Source organism: Podarcis melisellensis, assembly GCF_964234715.1.
Source record: "Podarcis melisellensis genome assembly, chromosome: 8".
Classification (NCBI taxonomy): Eukaryota; Metazoa; Chordata; class Lepidosauria; order Squamata; family Lacertidae; genus Podarcis; species Podarcis melisellensis.
The window spans coordinates 9622806-9643502 of NC_138540.1; the positions used below are offsets into that span (position 1 = coordinate 9622806).

The 20697-nt window shown below is 46.8% G+C and overlaps 1 protein-coding gene across 4 annotated transcripts in view; it reads left to right on the forward strand.

The window, feature by feature from the left end:
* RPH3A (rabphilin 3A) overlaps positions 1 to 20697 on the forward strand; it is a 121506-nt gene that overhangs the window by 90985 nt on the left and 9824 nt on the right. For all 4 annotated transcript variants that reach the window (XM_081923242.1, XM_081923241.1, XM_081923240.1 and 1 more), the window contains 8 exons: positions 530 to 616; positions 2819 to 2878; positions 3690 to 3920; positions 7619 to 7698; positions 8894 to 8968; positions 14069 to 14178; positions 15604 to 15730; positions 18021 to 18077. In XM_081923242.1, the coding sequence (XP_081779368.1) occupies positions 530 to 616; positions 2819 to 2878; positions 3690 to 3920; positions 7619 to 7698; positions 8894 to 8968; positions 14069 to 14178; positions 15604 to 15730; positions 18021 to 18077 (827 nt within the window). The remainder of the gene's footprint in view (positions 1 to 529; positions 617 to 2818; positions 2879 to 3689; positions 3921 to 7618; positions 7699 to 8893; positions 8969 to 14068; positions 14179 to 15603; positions 15731 to 18020; positions 18078 to 20697) is intronic.

The window sequence follows — 20697 nt, forward strand, 5'->3', positions numbered from 1 at the left end:
TATAGCCATATACACCTGTAAAACACATTATTATTAAGTGACCCACAAGTTAGGTTAATCCTATGGGACCGGCCTGTGGTTTTCTGGTGAATTTGTGAACAAAATAAAGCTTCACTGCTAAAGGCAATCTTTGTGCTTTGTTCCCCTTGCCAGTCTTCATTTGTGGGTCAATTTCCCCATTAACGGCAATGGCCCACACTCTCCTGAACCAAGTGTTCAGGTTTGCAAATGTTTTAAGATTTTCTTTATTGATGCCCATGTAGATGATTTCACACAAGGCTTAACATCTGTCCTGGAAGGCAACACTATATGCTTGGTAATTGTTTTTAAAAATGTCAACAAAGTTAGTAATTTTTTTAAAAAAAATAAAACAATTGCACCTTTTTTTAACCCTTCGTGCTGCCATTAAGAGAATTCCGATAAATGGTTTATCTGCCAGGTCCTGTTTCTCATTTAAATACAGATTCAGTAACACAAGCTCTGGGGACTTTGTGATATGCTGACAATTATACTTTCTTCTTTTTTTAAGGTGTGAAGCAACCCGCTTCCGCCCAGGCTGCAAGTGCTAGGCCTCTGGCTTCTAACCAGAATCCACCTGCCCAGGTGGCAGAACAAGGTATGCCGGGTGATGGTTGAGTTCCAGGGTATTCCTCCCCTTCCAACTGTGCCTTTTAAAACCAGAATAATTGGAACAAGAGACCTTGTGCTGATTTTCCTAACTGTATTAGACAAGGGGTAGAGCAGCCTTCCTCAACCTCGGCCCTCCAGATGTTTTGAGACTACAATTCCCATCATCCCCGACCACTGGTCTGCTAGCTAGGGATCATTGGAGTTGTAGGCCAAAAACATCTGGAAGGCTGAAGTTGAGGAAGTCTGGGATAGAGTCTCTTGTTTTCACTGCCAAGCTGAATGCCCTGATATACCATATTTTTCACTCTATAGGACGCACTTTTCCCCCTCCAAAAATTAAGGGGAAATGTGTGTGCATCCTATAGAGTGAATGCAGGCTGTGCGGCTAAGCCCAAAGCCAGAACAGGGAGACGGAGCGCTGCGCAGCGCTCCGTCTCGCTGTTCTAGCTTGGGGTTAGCTGCGCAAAGCCTCCGCAGGGCAGCGGGGCGCCTTCACGCCGCTGCCCTGTGGAGGCTACGAAGGCTGTACGAAGGTGGGGGGAAGGCTGCAGCACTTCCCCCCCACCGCCAGCCCCACAAGCTCAGGGGACAGCGGGAAGGCGGCATGCCGCCTCTGTGCTGTTCCCCAACCTGGTTGGGAGGCTGGCGGTGGGGGAAAGCAGCGTTTCCCCTCACCGCCAGCCCCACAAGCTCGGGGGGCAGCGCCGCCTTCCCACTGCTCCCCGGCCTGGTCTTTCCCCCCCGCGCTCCCCCCCGCCAGTCCCAAAGAGCAGGTCAAAAGGAACCCAAAGCCTCTGGAGCCCAGTGGGAACTCCCGCTGGACTCCTGAGGCTTTGGGTGAACGCACCTTGAACGCACAGGATGCACCTTGTTTTGGAGGGGGAGAACAGGACCCCCCCCGTTCTCCCCCTCCTATGGTCCGGTGCCTCCTATAGAGCGAAAAATACGGTATGTGTGCGGCTCTGTAAGGAAACAGAGCTAAGATCTGCCCTCTTGGTATTTTTTGGGGGGTGCTGGGGCTGAATCTTGAAGACAGGCAGGTGAACTCATTGGCACGCCCTCTTCTTCTCCTGTTGCTGGCTGCCATTTTGAATCTCTACAAACGCCCTGGGGCAAGGCAGCTTCACGAGGCAGCACCATGCCAGGCCCTTTGAAATTCACCCCCATTCCCTTGACCAGCTGAAATGCCCCTTTGAGACCTTCGTCATAGGACAGGGGTAGAGGACGAAAACTGCCCCCTCGGCCTCTCTATCTGCCCCCTGGGGCACTCTGGAGGCCATTCCCTCCCCAAACCGCCTCCCTTCTTGGCCTTCCCTTCCTGCTATAGTGTTTTTGCCCAGCGGAAATGTACCCTTGAGCTCAAGTCACCTGGATGGAGGAAGGACAGAGGGCAGTTTGTCAGCAAGCATGTTGACAAGCTGGAAGGTGTGCAGAGCAGGGTGGACAGGATGATCAAGGGTCATCAAGGGAGCAGAAAAAACTATTTATGTATGTGACCGTGGCTTCCTGGATGTTATTGGCCCAGAGATGGAAAGTAGATAAAGCTCCTACCAGAGAAGAATGGCAGATGAAGTTGATGGACTCTGCTGAAATGGCCAGAAGAGTCAGAAATCAGGAAGACCAACATTTTAATAAGGAATGGGGGAAATTTAGAACTTATCTTAAAGACCATTGTAGACAGTTAAAATTTCCAGTAGGATTGGAATATCACTTGTAGTTTAAGGGTGAATTCTGGACACAATGGAGATGTAAAAGATTTGGTTCATCATAAAAAGATGCGGGAAGAAATGATTAATAATAGGACCCAAAAAGGGGAGGATGGAAGTCCAGGAGATTCCTTGGAATCTTGTTTTTATGATTTATGTTTGATACATCTATGTAAAATTTTAATTTGATAAACCACATATATATGGATGATCAAGGGTCTGGAAGCCAAGCCTTATGAGGGATGGTCGAAGGAGTTGGGTATGTTTAGCCTGGAAGACGGAGGAGACAAAGAGGAGATATGAGAGCCATATTCAAATATCTTAAGGGCTGTCCCATAGAAGATGGACCCCCTTTCCCTGGCCGTGCCTTAGGATATTCCTAAATGCACCTCTTTGCTTTTGAAATATAAGATGTAAAGAGCGAGAAATAGAAGTTCCTTGTTGGGAATACCTATAGTTCAGTGCAGACCTTTGCTTTGCAGGCCCAGCTGCTGTGGGAAGGCCAGGGACAGGCCCTGGAGGTCGCTTTCCAGAAAGACAAGGTACAAACTGTTTGATTTGTATATTAACAAATTCCTATTCCATCTGGCCTCTACGGCAGTGTTACCCAAGACTGTTATCTCCAGCTGTTTTCAGACTACAATTCCCATCATTTCTGATCACTGGTCTTGCTAGCTAGGGATGATGGGAGTTGTAGTCCAAAAACAGCTGGAGGCCCAGGCTTGGGTAACGTTGCTCTAGGGACTGAATGTTTTTGAGGAAAGGGTTGATGCTGTGATGGTTTTTAAAATTGTTGCCTGTGTTTTTAACGGACTTTTTAATATTATTTGAATACTATCGGTGTTTGAAAGATCTCTTCTATGTTTTTAGCTAGTTCTATTTTATCTGTGCACGAGCCTTCTTGAGTACAGTGGTACCTCTGGTTGCAAACGGGATCCATTCCGGAGGCCCGTTCGCAACATGAAAACAGCACATCCTGATGTGCCGTATCTGCGCAGGTGCACAGCACAATTTAGCGCTTGTGTGCATGCGCGAAGCGCGATTTAGCGCTTCTGGGCATGCGCGAGCGGTGAAACCCTGAAGTAACCCTTTCTGGTACTTCCGGGTCGCCGCGGGATGTAACCTGAAAGAACGTAACCTGAAGCAAACGTAACATGAGGTATGACTGTATTTGTTAACCTACCATATCTTGTTTTTCCCTTTCCTTTTGGATTCTGATTATACTATACTATACTATACTATACTATACTATACTATACTATATTTTTTAGAAAAACAGAAAGAAATTTACCCTAGAACTCTTACCCGTGACCATTCTTCTTCCTCTCACTGCCTTTCTCTCTGCTTGCATAGGAAGTCTTTCAATGGCTCCACCCCAAGCCGATCCCCCCATCTCTGCTGCTGGGACATCAAGGGATGAGAAAGCCGCCTCCGGATATTCGTCACCTGCAGGAGAGAGACCTATGCGCCAGGTGGCTCCCTACAGCCAAACTGGTGCCCCTCCATCTGCACATGCACCCCAACGGCAGCCTCCTCCAGAGGAGGAGGAAGATGAGGCCAACAGCTACGACTCGGACGAAGCAAGTAAGTTGTAGTTGCAACGACTGAGCTAAGGCCATTTTTTCTTGTTGCAAAGAGGCCATTTCTCTCTCTCTCTCTCTCTCTCTCTCTCTCTCTCTCTCTCTCCCATGACTTTATAAGAGGAACCCATAAGAGGCACACGCTTCGAAGATAAGGAAGTGCTCCAACCTTAGACCTACCAATTAGGAATTGTCCCCACCGATTAGGGACACGGGTGGCACTGTGGTCTAAACCACTGAGCCTCTTGGGCTTGCCGATCGGAAGGTCGTGGTTCGAATCCCTGCGACGGGGTGAGCTCCCGTTGCTCTGTCTCAGCTTCGGCCAACCTAGCAGTTCCAAAGCATGCCAGTGCAAGTAGATGAATAGGTACCACTGCGGCGGGAAGGTAAACAGCATTTCTGTGCGCTCTGGTTTCTGTCACGGTGTTCCGTTGCACCAGAAGTGGTTTAGCCATATTGGCCACATGACCCTGAAATATGTCTGTGGACAAATGTGGGCTCCCTCAGCCTGAAAGCGAGATGAGTGCTGCATCCCCACAGTCGCCTTTGACTGGACTTAACCTTCCAGGGGTCTTTTATCTTTTACTTTTACCTGTCCCCACTGATTAGTCTCTAGTGATTTCCAATTGATAGAAGATTGCTTCCTTAGGCAACTCAGGCTTCAAGGATATGGCTTGACTCTTTTTTATCCGGGAAATTTATACCATATTTTTCGCTCTATAAGACGCACTTTCCCCCTCCTAAAAAGTAAGGGGAAATGTGTGTGCATCTTATGGAGTGAATGCAGGCTGTGCAGCTATCCCAGAAGCCAGAACAGCAAGAGGGATCACTGCTTTCGCTGCGCAGCGGTTCCTCTTGCTGTTCTGACTTTCCTTCGCTGGAGATGCGCTGCGCAGAGAGGGAGAGCTGCGCAGCACCCCTTCAGCGAAGTGGGAGGAGAAACGGAGCCCCTTCCATTTCTCCTCCCACTTTGCTAGAGAGGCACTGTGCAAATTCAGAATATATTTTTTCTTGTTTTCCTCCTCTAAAAACTAGGTGCGTCTTATGGTCGGGTGCATCTTATAGAGCGAAAAACACAGTAATTTAAAACTGGGGAAGAAAACTGCCGGAATGAGCAACTTTTGTGTCAGGTGACCTGATTTCTGCCACGAGTCACTAGCTTTGGGGTGTGTGGGTGCACATTGGCTGTGAGTGGGACCAGAGTCGCAGAGGATAGAATTTGCAACATGGCAGGGATCCGCCATGCCACCTCCTTTCTTTGTCCCTGCACCCTATCTCTGCAGGGCACATAAAACGGGCTGCATGACTCTAAGTCAAGGTGCCTCACCCTGATACAGCTCTTCCTTAGCCTACAGGGAAGTGCCTCCTTCTGAAGAGGCCAGGAATGTATGCCTTGCAAACACAGACTCCTGAGCATACAGTCCGATTGCCTCTTAAAAAGGTAAAGGGACACCTGACCATGGTCCAGTCGTGGTCGACTCTGGGGTTGCGGTGCTCATCTCACTTTACTGGCCGAGGGAGTCGGCATTTGTCTGCAGACAGTTTTTCCGGGTCATGTGGCCAGCATGACTAAGCCACTTCTGGCAAACCAGAGCAGCGCACGGAAACGCCGTTTACCTTCCCGCTGGAGTGGTACCTATTTATCTACTTGTACTTTGATGTGCTTTGGAACTGCTAGGTTGGCAGGAGCAGGGACTGAGCAACGGGAGCTCACCCCGTGGCGGGGATTCGAACCGCCGACCTTCTGATCGGCAAGCCCTAGGCTCTGTGGTTTAGACCACAGTGCCATCCATGTCCCTGATTGCTTCTTACACGCATCTAACTCCCAGGATTTCAACTGCATAAGGTTGAAGGCTGGCCGGCTGAAATCCCACAAGTTAAACTTAAGGCAGAAAGCTCTTAAGCTCTTTTTGCCTGGAGCTTTTAAGCTCTCTGCCTTGCTAGGCCCCTTCACAGCACCTGCTCAGGAAGGATAGCGATGCTTACATAGGGCAGTTTGAATATATACCCCCATGGAGTATTTGCATATACCGTATTTTTCGCTCTATAAGACACACTTTTTAGGAGGGAAAAAGTAAGGGGAAATGTGTGTGCATTTTATGGAGCGAATGCAGGCTGCGCAGCTATCCCAGAAGCCAGAACAGCAAGAGGGATTGCTGTGCAGTGATCCCTCTTGCTGTTCTGGCTTCTGGGATTCAGAATATTTTTTTTCTTGTTTTCCTCCTCCAAAAACTAGGTGCGTCTTATGTTCTGGTGCGTCTTATAGAGCGAAAAATGCGGTACGCGTTTTTGCATATACATGGGACCTTTGGACCCGAACCCCCACATAAGATGCAATCCTGGTTGTCTCAACACGAATCACTTTGATTTCTTTTGTAGATGTGGTGGGTGGGATCAGAGAGGGGTCCTAGAGCTCTTAGATCCCTCAATGTCCAGGCCTCTCTGCCCTGGGAGCTTTCCCCAAACCTCCTACCAATAGGCTTTTAAAGTTTATTTCTGCAACATGAACCAACAGAAGCTGAAGTTGGTGGTTGTGTTGCTGTCATTCAGTGCAAGATTCTGAACTGCCTTGCTTTTGTGATGCAGCGGGAAACGCCATTGCAGAAGTCCCATGTTTCCCTCCCTCTCCTGCATTTTTCATGGCTGGATTATACTTTTAAAGTGTGCTAGATTTTCTCGGGCTGCTGTCCTTTTCAAAGTAATGGTGGCTGCCATCCTTAGGGGGCCTCGTGACATCGTTCCACAGCCTCCCTAAGTGCTTTTAATGGTTAGTAAATAAGTAATCGGGGAGAGGAATGGTGGAGTGCAACCGTTTTTCTCCTCTGGTGGAAGATGACAACCCCATCTCTGCCCACACCCACAAAAAACACCCACCCACGCTGGAAGATTTCAATTATTCATCCAAGATGCAGGAGCCTGCAGGCATTCTTATGCAGTTCTTCTCTTTCGTAGGGTGGGGGTGGGGTGAAAGGCAAAAACTGGAATCTTCCATCTCCGGGCTTACCTAAGAGATGTGAATCATCTGCAGAGTTGTGTCACATCCCCCAAAACGCATCTCTCTTGCACAGCCTTTGGCTCAGCCTCTTGTTCGGGGCCGGCCCTACTGTTGGGCAGGGTGAAGTGGCAGATGCAAAGGCACATGGAGCAGACAGAAGTGGGTATGCAGGGAGATCCAGGCTGTGGGAAGCATACTAAAAGACTGATTTCTTACAGCGCAGAACGGGTGTTATGTGGCCCCTGTAATAGTGCCAGTTCTGCAGACTGGAGCGGTTGAGAGGGCATACTTGGGGTAAGGTGACCTCACAGGCGAACTGCTGCCAAATCTTATGCCCAACTGCAGTGGCACCTTGGTTCTCAAACTTAATCCCCTCCAGGAGTCCGTTCGACTCCCAAAATGGTTCTAAAACCAAGGCGTGGCTTCCGATTGGCTGTAGGAGCTTCCTGCGCTCAATCAGAAGGCGCGCCGGACATTTGGCTTCTGAAAAATGTTCGCAAACTGGAACATTTACTTCTGGACTTGGGGCGTTTGGGAGCCAAGCCATTTGAGTACCAAGGTACCACTGTATGTGTTTTTGAGTGGAACACCCACCACCAAAGTCGTTTTTTTCCTGGAAAACAAATGCTAGAATTGTTTCCCTCTAACCTTCCTGCAACACCACGCGCCCAACAATGTTGTCAGCATTAACCCTTCTCTCTCCCCAGCTACTCTTGGTGCTCTGGAATTCAGCCTTTTGTATGACCAGGAGAACAGCTCTTTGCATTGCACCCTCATCAAGGCAAAGGTAAATAATAATAATAATAATAATAATAATAATAATAATAATAATAATAATAATATATTATTTATACCCTGCCCATCTGGCTGGGTTTCCCCAGCCACTCTGGGCGGCTTCCAACCAAACATTAAAATACAATAGTTCACCAGATCTTAAAAGCTTCCCTCAACAGGGCTGCCTTCAGATGTCTTCTAAAAGCCGGATAGTTGTTAATTTCTTTGACATCTGATGGGAGGGTGTTCCACAGGGCTGGCACCACCCTTTGGGTCCTTCAAGAGGAAATAAGCTTGAGAACGGGAAGATTATCAGGCTTGTAAGGGGCCCGCCATGCCTATTATTCTCCTTCTGCACAAACCTTTCCAGTTGTTCTATGGGGGTGTGCGGATTTGGGTAGCCTTGTTTCAGTTCTCTGCTTGTTTTGGAAAGCGCAGATTTGATAGATCTGCCTTCCAGTCAAACTGAATTGAATTTCTACCCTATCCCTAGCAGCAGTGGTAGGGCAGTGAGAGAAGATTTCCCCCTCTCACAGGGGAAAGCGCTTTAAAGCATCCCCACACCATTAAGACTGGAGCAAAAAGCCCTGCCTGCCTGTCAATCAATTAAGTCATGTGATTAATAGGTGGGTGCCCCATCACAGCGTCAAATTTGGCCCATTACGCAGATCCTGATAAAGATCTGGCCCACAGAGCCAAAAGGATTCTCCACCCCGTCATATTCCATCCTTGTTTGATCATTGCATGAGTTACCGTATTTTTCGCTCCATAAGGCGCACTTTTTTCCTCCTAAAAAGTAAGGGGAAATGTCTGTGCATCTTATGGAGCAAATGTGTGGTCGATCGCTGGCTCTCTTTCCGCCCCCTTGCCCAGGCCTCCATTGTTGAATGTTCCACAGACGGAGGCTGTTTGTTTCCCCAGCAACATGTTACTGGCTGATTAGATTATCTGTCTGGAAACTGTAGAAACGGCTCCCTTTCCTTTCCTAAAGAAGCTGCAGAACTGTGAGTTGAACCCCATGAAAGCAGGATTTTTTCCCTTTGCAAAGTAAGAACAACTTTGAGCTGATACTCAAAAAACGGGGCTTTCCCCCTTTAAAAGCTAGGTGCGTCTTATGGTCAGGTGCGTCTTATGGAGCGAAAAATACAGTAAGACAACTTGGCCTCTGGCAGAGTTAATGAGCCTGCCTTGATTTTATTCCTGCCCAGGGCTTGAAACCGATGGACTCCAATGGGTTGGCAGACCCTTATGTGAAGCTGCACCTTTTGCCAGGGGCCAGTAAGGTAAGGTAATTTTGTCCCTTCATCCTCCCCCTTTGATAAGAGGCAACTGTCGCCAGGACAACAAGTTGGGAGGTGCTCAGGGGAGGGCAAACAAGATGGTCATGGGTCTGGAAACTAAGCCTTTGAAGCAGAGGTTGGATGACCATCTGCCAGAGATTCTTTAGCTGTGATTCCTGCATTTCAGGGGGTTGGACTAAATAACTCGAGGGATCACATCATAGCTGTCAACTTACAGATTTGAAAATAAGGGACCAGCAGCCAAAATAAGGGACCTGCAGCCTCACCTGTTCCAGGCACTCCAGTCTTCCTGTCCTCCTGCAGTCTGGTCAAACTCATGCTGGTAGCTTCGAGAACACTGTCCAACCAACTTTGTAACCAGAGGTTCAGCTGAATAGAATCTGAATCACATGCACCACAAGGCCTATGCAGCCTCAGCTTAAGATGGCTCCCCGGCCTGGCTTTGCACTGCAAAGTTTGCAGCAGCACATGCAACAAAATGGCGTCCAGCATTCAAAAACCTCCTCAGCTTGCATTAACTAGCCACACACAAGGCATGCAAGCTCCACCCCCCAGTCGTTCTTAGACTATTTATTGGGTGAGCAACACAGCCAAGCAACACAGTTGGAGCCTCCCTCCTCCCTGGCCGGCAGGGAGGGAGGGAGAGGAGCTGCTTCCTTTGAAATTTAAGGGACATCATTTAAGGGACATCTATCAATAAGGGACAGCAGCAGGACATGGCGCCGGAATAAGGGACTGTCCCTTCAAATAAGGGACACTTGACAGCTATGGATCACATCCAGCTCTATGATTGTATGCGGTGCTGGATTTACATATAAGCTAAACAAGCTATAGCTTAGGGCCCCACTCTCTTGGGGTCCCCAAAATAATTTTAAGGAAAAAAAACCCTGGATGTACATTTCCAAAATGTAAGATAAAAAACAAAAAAGTGTCATGGGCTTTGAAGACACTCAAACTCAGGACGCAGGGGAGAAACATGCTAAGAGGAAGGCACGCTTGGCAAATCCTCACCGTGATCAACTCCCGCCTGGAAACCAATGTCCCCACTGTGGAAGGATGTGTGGATCCAGAATTGGCCTCCACAGTCACTTACGGACTCATTGTTAAAACCGTGTTTATGGAAGACAATCTTACTCGGCTATGAGTGATCACCGAAGAAGAAGAAGAAGAAGAAGAAGAAGAAGAAGAAGAAGAAGAAGAAGAAGAAGAAGAAGAAGAAAAGCTAAATAGGCTATAGCTTAGGGTCCCACTCTCTTGGGGGCCCCCAAAAAATTTAAAGGAAAAAAACACCCTGGATGTACATTTCCAAAATATTAGATAAAAAACAAATAAAATACAACATACAGTTAGAGCTTAATAATTATTTCACTATTAATATACTTCTTCTTAATTGCATTTCACTATAAATATACTTCTTAATTGTATTTCAGTTCAACAATTACTTTGATAAAATACATATTTTGTTATGTGCAAATGGCTTTAGGTCCATCAATTACCATATAGCATATATTCAGCACACAAAAAACCAGTGACGGTTTGTTGTTGACAAAGGACAGCTGTACATATAAAGGGCCCCGTTACCTTCAGTAGCTTGGGGCCTCATCAAACCTAAACCCGTCCCTTACTGTATGAAAACAGTGGTGTGACATTTTGAGGAATTAAGGGGAAATGCACAAACTCCTATCTCAGCGGAGATGTAGGGAAGGAAATCTCCAAGCCCTAAAGCAGCAGCAGACATGAACCAATATCCTCCCTCCTTTCCAAAATCAGCAGAGATGTCAGCTGACCCTGACCAGGGAGGGCATTCCTCCCGTCTCACCAGACCTCCAGAACGAGCTTAACCGCCTGTCAGATTACTCTGTTCCCCTTGGAGAGCAGAAATCTATGCCACCATGTTTTCAGCTTTTACATTTCAAGAGTTGGTGGGGTCGGGGGCAGATAAAGGGTTTAGAGACAGACACAAGGGAAGCTTCCTTTCTCCTCCCTCATAAGGCTAGAACTCGAACCCGAATCTTAGAATGTCCAGGACAGATAAAAGAAAAGACCTTTCCACCCGTCCCATAGTTAAACCGTGGAAATGGCTCCCACGGGAAATAGTGATAACCAACCGAGATGACCCTGAGATCATCTTCTGAGGCCCTCCTTCGTGTGCCTCCTCCTCGAGAGGTTTGGCGGGTGGCAACACGAGAGCGGGGCCTTCTCTGCAGTGGCTCCCCATCTGTGGAATGCTCTCCGCAGGGAAGTTCACCTGGCACCTTCATTATACACCTTTAGGCACCAGGCAAAAACGTTCCTTTTTAACCAGACCTTTGGTTGATCTGATTTACATCCTATGCCCTTTAAAAAATTTTTTGGGGGGGCTATTGAATTGCTGTTTTTATTTTTATTAGGTATTTTGTGGTTTTATATCTTGATTTTATTATGTGAACTGCCCTGAGACCCCCGGGTATAGGGCGGTATATAAATTCAATCAACAACAACAACTTGGAAGCCATTAAAATGCAATTGGACCGATTCACAGAGGAGAAAGCCCTCGATGGTTACTAGTCATGATAGAAGCTGTGTTCTGCCTCCGCAGCTGGAGACAGGAATATAATAATAATAATAATAATAATAATAATAATAATAATAATAATAAATTTGTACCCCGCCCATCTAGCTGGGTTTCCCCAGCCACTCTGGGCAGCTTCCAACAAAGATGAAAAACACATTAAAAGGTCACATTAAAAGCTTCCCTGAACTTCAGATGTCTTCTAAATGTCAGGTAGTTGTTTATCTCTTTGACATCTGATGGGAGGGCGTTCCACAGGGAGGGCACCACCACCGAGAAGGCCCTCTGCCTGGTTCCCTGTAACTTGGCTTCTCGCAGTGAGGGAACTGCCAGAAGGCCCTTGGCGCTGGACCTCAGTGTCCAGGGTGAACGATGGGGGTGGAGACGCTCCTTCAGGTATACAGAACCGAGGCCGTTTAGGGTTTTAAAGGTCAGCACCAACACTTTGAATTGTTCTCAGAAACGTACTGGGAGCCAGTGTAGGTCCTTCAAGACCAGTGTTATGTGGTCTCGGTGGCCGCTCCCAGGCACCAGTCTAGCTGCCGCATTCTGGATTAGTTGTAGTTTCCGGGTCACCTTCAGAGGTAGCCCCACGGAGAGCGCATTGCAGTAGTCCAAGCAGAAGATAACTAGAGAATGCTTCCAAATCCCAGTTTCTGGAAAACGCAGGATGGGAGAGGGCTCTGGTGTTTGGGTCCTGCCTTCAAGTTTCCTATAAGAGCCAGTGTGGTGTAGTGGTTAAGAGCGGTAGACTTGTAATCTGGGGAACCGGGTTCATATCTCCGCTCCTCCACATGCAGCTGCTGGGTGACCTTGGGCTAGTCACACTTCTCTGAAGTCTCTCAGCCCCACTCACCTCGCAGAGTGTTTGTTGTGGGGGAGGAAGGGAAAGGAGATTGTTAGCCACTTTGAGACTCCTTCGGGTAGTGATAAAGCGGGATATCAAATCCAAACTACTACTCCTCCTCCTCCTCCTCCTCCTCTTCTTCTTCTTCTGTCATAGGCATCTGTTTGGCTATCCTGTTGAAAACAGGATACTGGACTGGATGAGACCCCATAGACCTGAAGCAGCAGGCTCTTCTTATTTCATCTGTGTTCATTAACCCAGAATATCCACCCACCGACTCTTGTTAACGGTTAAATTAAATGTAGTTCCTTTTTCCCCCTTCAACACCTTTCCCCATCCCCAGTTTTTGGGGGCTGAAGTTTTCTGTGCCTGTTCCACAGCCTTTGTCAAAGCTCGTAGCTGCACTCTGTGGGCGAAAACAGGTTAATGAGAGTGGCGGGTCTACAAAGTGGCATTGTTACCGCGAGGTGAAGCCTCTGCCCGAAAATCTAATTATTACCGGGGGTTTAAAAAGATTGGTTTGCTGCAAAGGTTTTTATCCAGGTCTAATTGGTACCTTGGAAAAAAAGGAGCACCTGCTGACAAGTGACTCAACTCCTCTAATGGATTTTCTTCCTCTTTGCTCTATCAAAGAGCAGCTCTGCCAAGCTGTGCTCTGTGGGGCAAGGGGAATTCTATGCAACAAAGTTCTGGGGAGGACAGGATTGCCCCAGTCTGAACCAAGGAGGCGTTTCCCTTTGCCAAACAAATTCAAACTTTTTGTCCACCCACAGGAAATGCCAGCGAGTTTTCTGAAATGCTCAGACACAGAGCTTTGAATCGTGGACTGAGTGGGGAAAAGTTAAATGGGGATAAGACCTCAGCTGGGTCAATTGATCAAGGTTTTTTGCAAGTTTCCTTCTGGTGTCTTACTCAGACCGCCTTGATAAATCCTGCAGAATAAAGGTACCTGTTAAAATATAGTGCATTTGTATGCAAAAACAAACCCAAACCACTCCAATGTGGCTTGATATAGTCCATCAGGCACGATGCCCCATTCAAAGGCGTTCAGATCAGGGAGGTTTGTATTTTTTTAAAAAATATTTTTTATTAACTGACCAATCAAATCAAATCAAATCACATCACATAAATTCCGAATTACAAAGCCAAATTTTAATTTTTTGTTGAGGGGACCCATATTTCAAGTTCCGAAGGGGGATTCCGATCATCTTCTTGCTACTGCGTTAATATCCAAATCAGTCCAAATAAAGTTCATAATTCTATCCAGTCTTATCTTGCTGTTTCCACATCTCATCTTGTTCATATATATTTTTTCTTTTTTTCTTTATGATCTCTTCTGATAATCTCCTTAAGCAGATAAACACCAATTATAATCCTGTGTGAATTTTTCCATTCGTCCAATCCTCATATCGAGATGGTTTCCATATATCATCGCTTTCATAAATAACATCGCTCTTTCCATCATTAATCTCACAATCTGTCGTTCTTCAGTCCCTCTGAGGAGTCTCACCCACAATATAAAAGCAGCTCTATTCCTCCTCCCAGACTCAAGTCCTCCGACAGAGCTTGCCAACATGGCGACGGTATTTTTAACTGCGTCATTCCAAAGCTCTTATACTTTCCACCAGATCAGGGAGGTTTGTAAGGACTCGTGCATGTTTTAATAGTTCTGCTTGTTTTCCAGTCAAACAAGCTGAGGACCAAGACTTTGAGGAACACCCGGAACCCTGCATGGAATGAGACCCTGGTGTACCATGGCATCACAGATGAGGACATGCAGAGGAAGACATTGAGGCAAGTCAAAGGGTTAAGCGTCAAGCTTTGAATCAAACATGATAGGATCGTTCCGGCTTACACCCACAAAGTTACCTCTGGCGACCTGATGCAAAGCGTCTTCAAAGGTCCTTCTGAGATGGGGCTGGGCGGGAACTAAGGCTGTTGTGACAGTGGGATCTATCTCCCTCTGGAGGTTCAGGAGTTCAGCCTACACTCGAGTAGGACTCTGGCAGAGACACATGCCTGACTGGCATGTTCTCTCCCTCCTGGTTGATCGTTCGGGAGCTTCATAAGCTTTCTTCAGCCCGAACATCACAGCGACCGATGCCAACCGACATCGGCACACTTAGGGATCCGCAGAGTTTGCACATCATGCGCGTGATAGACCTCAGCGACTCAGCATTTTGGCTAATCTACTTTATTTACATATAAACACACATGGAGCACTGCAACATGGCTCCCTCTCTCTCTAGCATCAGACAACAAATGAACAAAGGACAATAGTCCCACTTCACGGAACACAGGAACACAAACATCCTATCTCCGTCACTTCCCACTGTGCGGAGTCAAAACATATACCGTCATGTGAAAGACAACAATCCCATGACTGCAATCATGGAGCAGGAATTCAAACAGAATTCTAACAGTGGACACTCCATCCTTGGAGGTTTTTAAGCAGAGGTTGGATGGCCACCTGTCATGGATCCTTTGGTTGAGATTCCTGCATTGCAGAGAGTTGGACTCGATGACTCTTTGAGGTCTTTTACAACTCTACAGTCCTATGATTCTATGACCCTGGAGAGCTGCTACCAGTCATAGCTGTTTATAATAATAATAATTTATTATTTCTACCCTGCTCATCTGGCTGGGTTTCCCCAGCCAATCTGGGCGGCTGCCAACAAAGGATTAAAAAGACATTAAAACATCAGTCATTAAAAAATCAAACCTTAAAAACTTCTCTAAACAGGGATGCCTTCAGATGTCTTCTAAACATTAGATAGTTGTTAATTTCTTTGACATCTGATGGGAGGGTGTTCCAGAGGTTGGGCGCCACTACCGAGAAGGCCCTCTGCCTAGTTTCCTGTTACCTCACTTCTTGCAGTGAGGAAACCACCAGAAAGCCCTCGGCGCTGGACCTCAGTGTCCGGGCTGGATGATGGGGGTGGAGACGCTCCTTCAGGTATACTGGGCTGAGGCTGTTTAGGGCTTTAAAGGTCCGCACCAACACTTTGAATTATGCTTGGAAACGTACTGGGAGCCAATGTAGGTCTTTGACAAGACTGGTGTTATGTGGTCTCGGCAGCCGCTCCTAGTCACCAGTCTCTCTGCCGCATTCTGGATTAATTGCACTTTCCGAGTCACCTTCAGAGGTAGCCCCACGTAGAGCATGTTGCAATAGTCCAAGCGGGAGATAACCAGAGCATGCATGTTTGTTCCTTTCAGGATCTCTGTGTGTGACGAGGACAAATTTGGCCACAACGAGTTCATAGGTGAGACGAGGGTGGCCCTGAAGAAAGTGAAGGCCAACCAGAAGAAGAATTTCAACATCTGTCTGGAAAGAGTCATCCCGGTACATTTCACTGTCTTCTTATGTTCTCGTCCCATTCATTGTGATGGTTTGTGTGTCTTTTCTTACGTGAACATGCGTGGACCTGCTCTTTAGAACAGAGGGGATGGGAAGCTGAGTTGGGAAGAGTAGGAGAGGTTGTCTGCTGGGCAGACAGTTGGAAGGATGACTTTTTCCAACTAAGAATCAACACGGCGGGTTAAGGAGAAGGAAGCAAATGCTATCCACGGTTTCAACACTGGGCACCTCTGGTTTTAAAGACAGATAAGAGCATAAGCAGACCCTGCTGGGGTCAGGCCAATGGCCCATCTATTTTAGCATCCTGTTCTCACAGTGGCCAATGAGATGCCTCACTGAGAAGCCCATGAACAGGATCCGAGCACAGGAAGCCTCTCCCCTCCTGTGGCTTCCAGCAACTCAGTTCCGCAATACCTCAAGCACCGCCTCTTTCCGCATGAACCCACCCAGACCCTGAGATCATCTTCTGAGGCCCTCCTTCATGCACCTCCTCCTCGAGAGGCCCGGAGGGTGGCTACACGAGAACGGGGCCTTCTCTGCAGTGGCTCCCCGTCTGTGGAATGCTCTCCCCAGGGAAGTTCGCCTGGTGCCTTCATTATACACCTTTAGGCACCAGGCAAAAATGTTCCTTTTAACCAGGCCTTTAATTGATCTGATTTACTTCCTATGCCCTTTTTTTAAAAAAATATATTATGTATTTTGTGGTTTTATATCTTGATTTTATTCTGTGAACCGCCCTGAGACTCCTGGGTATAGGGCAATATATAAATTCAATCAACAAGCAAGCAAGCAAGCAAACAAACAAACTGATAATCAGAAGCATTGTTGCCTCTAACTGTGGAGGTTGAGCATAGCCATCAGAGTTAGATAGCTTTCTTCTCCATGAATTTCCCCAGTCCTCCTTTAAAGCCGTCCAAGTTTGTTGCCGTCATCACGGCCTCCTGTGGCAGTGAGTTCCATAGTTTAACTTTGTGCTGTGTGAAGAGTTAGTTTCTTTTGCCCTTCCTGAATCTTCTAACATTCAGCTTCATTGCATGCCTGTGGCTTGCAGCACCGTGAAAGGGGGAGAAAACATTTTCTCTCTCTCTTTACTCTTTCTCCATGACGTGTATAATTTTATAAGCGTCTTTGCTATCACCTGTTCACTTGCCTTTTCTCTGGAGTAAACGCTGCAGCCTTGATCCATCCCCTGGGTAGGGTAAAGGTGATGTGATCCTTGCACAGTGTGGAAAAAAATGCATGAGAAAACCTCTCTCTTTTAATGTAGAATTTAGGGGCCAGAAGACTCAGGGCAGACAAAAGACTCTTCACACAACACATACCGTATTTTTTGCTCGATAAGACTCACTTTTTCCCTCCTAAAAAGTAAGGGGAAATGTGTGTGTGTCTTATGGAGTGAATGCAGGCTGCGCAGCTATCCCAGATGCCAGAACAACAAGAGGGATTGCTGCTTTCACTGCGTAGCGATCCCTCTTGCTGTTCTGGCTTCTGAGATTCAGAATATTTCTTTGCTTGTTTTCCTCCTCCAAAAACTAGGTGCGTCTTGTGGTCTGGTGCGTCTTATAGAGCGAAAAATACAGTAGTTCAACTATGGAACTCACTCTTACAGGATGTGCCAATGGCTGCCAACTTTGCCAGCCTTAACAGTGGTTTAGGCAAGTTCATGGAGGAGAATGCTGTTGGGCACGATCATGGCGTACTGTGCCCAGTCTGAATACGAGCTGGGGAGAGGACTCTTGTGCTTGGATCCTGTTCCTGGGCTTCCCGCTGGGGAATCTGGTTGGCTACTGTGGGAACAGAATTCTAGACCAGTTGGGCCATGGGCCTGATCCAGCTACAGGGAGGTCTTCTGACGCTACGTTTTCAGGATGCAGTCTTCAGCACATTTACGTAATGGCTCTGTGCATTGAAACACGTGGGATTTCCTTGTGAGCGAACGTGTGTGCTGTGAAAGTTGTACCATTAATTGGCTAAGGCAGGAATCTTCCGTTACACAAACATAGGGGGGGAAGCCTCATTGAACTCAGTGGGACACACTTCTGGGGAGATAATGTTTGGGTCAGCAGCCTTCGTATTTAATAAAACTGCTTTCATTCAAACACAGTTTGCGGGAGGTTGGGAGGGGAGAGAATGTCAGAGATACATTTGAGGAGGAAAAAGTGGTCCAGGAACCCCTTAATTCAGGTTCCCCAGGTACTCTCAAGCTACCTTCTGGACAATATTAAAGGAAACATTTTTTTCCTCCCCCCATCTTTCACTCGCTGCTAACCCCAAGATGAAGCGTGGAGGTACAACAGGATCATCAAGAGGGATGGCGTTGTACGAAGATGAGGTAAGACGTTATCTAGACTGAGGAGAAGTTTCGCCTCGTTTTCCATGGCCACAACTAAGCGGCTGAGGAGAAATGGTAAATTATTTTCTGAGCAGATGCCCTCTTAGACTGAAGCATATTTTTTAGTTCCAGTGCCTTTATCAGACTGTTAGTGCAGGGTGGGGGAAGGCAGTGATGGTTCAGTGGTTAGATCAGGACCTGGGAGACCTGGAATGATCACATGGGCCTCAGAGGACGAGTGGCAGTTAACCTGTTAAAGGTAAAGGTAGAGGGACCCCTGAAGGTTAAGTCCAGTTGTGGACGACTCTGGGGTTGCGGCGCTGATCTCGCTTTATTGGCCACTGGAGCTGGTGTGGGAAATGGAAATGGAAAATTTCTGTGGTGCTCTCCAGCCCCTTGATGCTCTAAGCACATGCTTTAAAAGGTAAAGGTAAAGGGACCCTGACCATTAGGTCCAGTCGTGGCCAACTCTGGGGTTGCGGCGCTCATCTTGCTTTATTGGCCGAGGGAGCTGGTGTTCAGCTTCCGGGTCATGTGGCCAGCATGACTAAGCCGCTTCTGGCGAACCAGAGCAGCGCACGGAAACGCCGTTTACCTTCCCGCCGGAGCGGTACCTATTTATCTACTTGCGCTTTGATGTGCTTTTGAACTGCTAGGTTGGCAGGAGCAGGGACCGAGCAACGGGAGCTCACCCAGTCGCGGGGATTTGAACCGCCGACCTTCTGATCGGCAAGTCCTAGGCTCTGTGGTTTAACCCACAGTGCCACCTGCGTCCCAAGCACATGCTTATTTAATGGGTAATTCAGCCCTCCTGGACTTACATTGCCAGAGGTTGCAGGCCAGAGTCAGTTTCTGATAGGTACAGGCATACCCTGTTTCTACAAAACAGCTTTCCATTCATTTTCCATTCAGTGCTGCTAACTGTTTAGTCGGCTTTTCCTTGAGAGCCACAGAGTCCAAACCTTTCATCTCCAAGCAGACAACTGCAAATTATCCAAACCTTTCAGATTTGGAGCAATAAGTAGACGAGCTGCAACCAGTAGAAAGGTGATCTGTTATTTGTGGAGAAGGTCTTTCTATTCATGCTTAAGACCAGTTGTGGAGTGCATTGAACAGACTGTTTTGTGATCTTCCTTCCTAAAAGACACAAAACAAATGAAATACCATGAAAATCCCTGAAACGAGAAGTAATCGACTAGAAATAATATCTTGTGGAAATCAACTAAATAATAAAATCAAAAAGCTTAAGGATTTTTTTTTAGAAAAACCTAAAACAGAACAAAGCCTTAATGGGATGCCGGCTACAAACCTCGTTTCACTGAACTATTTAGTTTCCTCAGAAGGAAATGAAAAAATCATAAACTTTAAATGACCAAAATTCAAACAAGGGTAGAACCCCCAAAATTCTGACGTATTATAATCCTAGCTTGACCTAGGTAAAGCAAAGTGCAGTAATAAAGGATTGAGGACTCAAAAGTACAGTTTCTAATACTGAATTTACAAAAAAGGTTTGAAAACCTAAATAGCAAGTTTTAAACAAAGCCCAGCTTGAAGAAAGCAAAGCACAATAATAAAGGGTTGAGGACTCAACTGTGAAAATTCTAGTGCTGCTTTTACAAAAAGGTTTAAAAACCTAAACGGCACAAATTCAAAGAAAGGAATACGAGATAAAGCTGTTTTAGATTTTGAACAAACTCAAGAACAGGGCTGAAATCCTCCCATGGTCTAGATGTTACTGCTGATGTTAAAGACTGTTACTTCTTGTTTCAGGGATTTTCACGGTATTTCATTTGTTTTGTGCAATTTCTCAGTTCTTTTTTTCTATTTCCTTCCTAAAAGACGGCAGTCCAAAATGCTTTAACGGTGCCTGTCCAGTTCTAAACTGGTCTTTGGAAGATGTAAGATTTGGAAATCCATGGGGCGGGGAAGAATGAATTAGTTTAGTCTTCCCAGTTAGTAATTCCTGACTGCAGTGCTGTTAGTCTCTTTTCTGTTTCCTTGCTTTTCTGAGCATTGTGGGCTGAATTTGCAAAAAGTGAAACTTAGGGGGAGAGATCTAGGACTCTTTTAATCTGGAGAGAAAAGCCTGGGTCAGTAGGACAGAAACCAACTAGCTGGGTGCCAGGAGGGTGGCTGGGCAATTTTGCTGAGCAAATCCCACTCCCCTTAGAACAGGGGTCAGCAACCTTTTTCAGCTGTGGGCCGGTCCACCATCCATCAGACCATGTGGGGGGCCTGACTATATTTTGAAAAATAAAAATAAAAATGAACGAAGTCCTATGCCCAAAAAACCCCCAGAGATGCATTTGAAATAAAAGCACACATTCTACTCATGTTAAAACACCAGGCAGGCCCCACAAATAAATGCAGAGATGCATTTGAAATAAAAGCACATGTTCTACTCATGTAAAAGCTGATTCCCAGACCATCCATGGGCCGGATTGAGAAGGCGATTGGGCCGCATCCGGCCCACGGGCCTTAGGTTGCCTACCCCTGCCCTAGAACGTTGGTGGTTTTTTTTGGACAAGGTGCCCTCATGTGGTCACACTTAACATTTCACCACATTTTCTGAGTTACTCTTTGAAAACCCAAGGGTCGGTTTTGTGCTTTTCGGGCCATC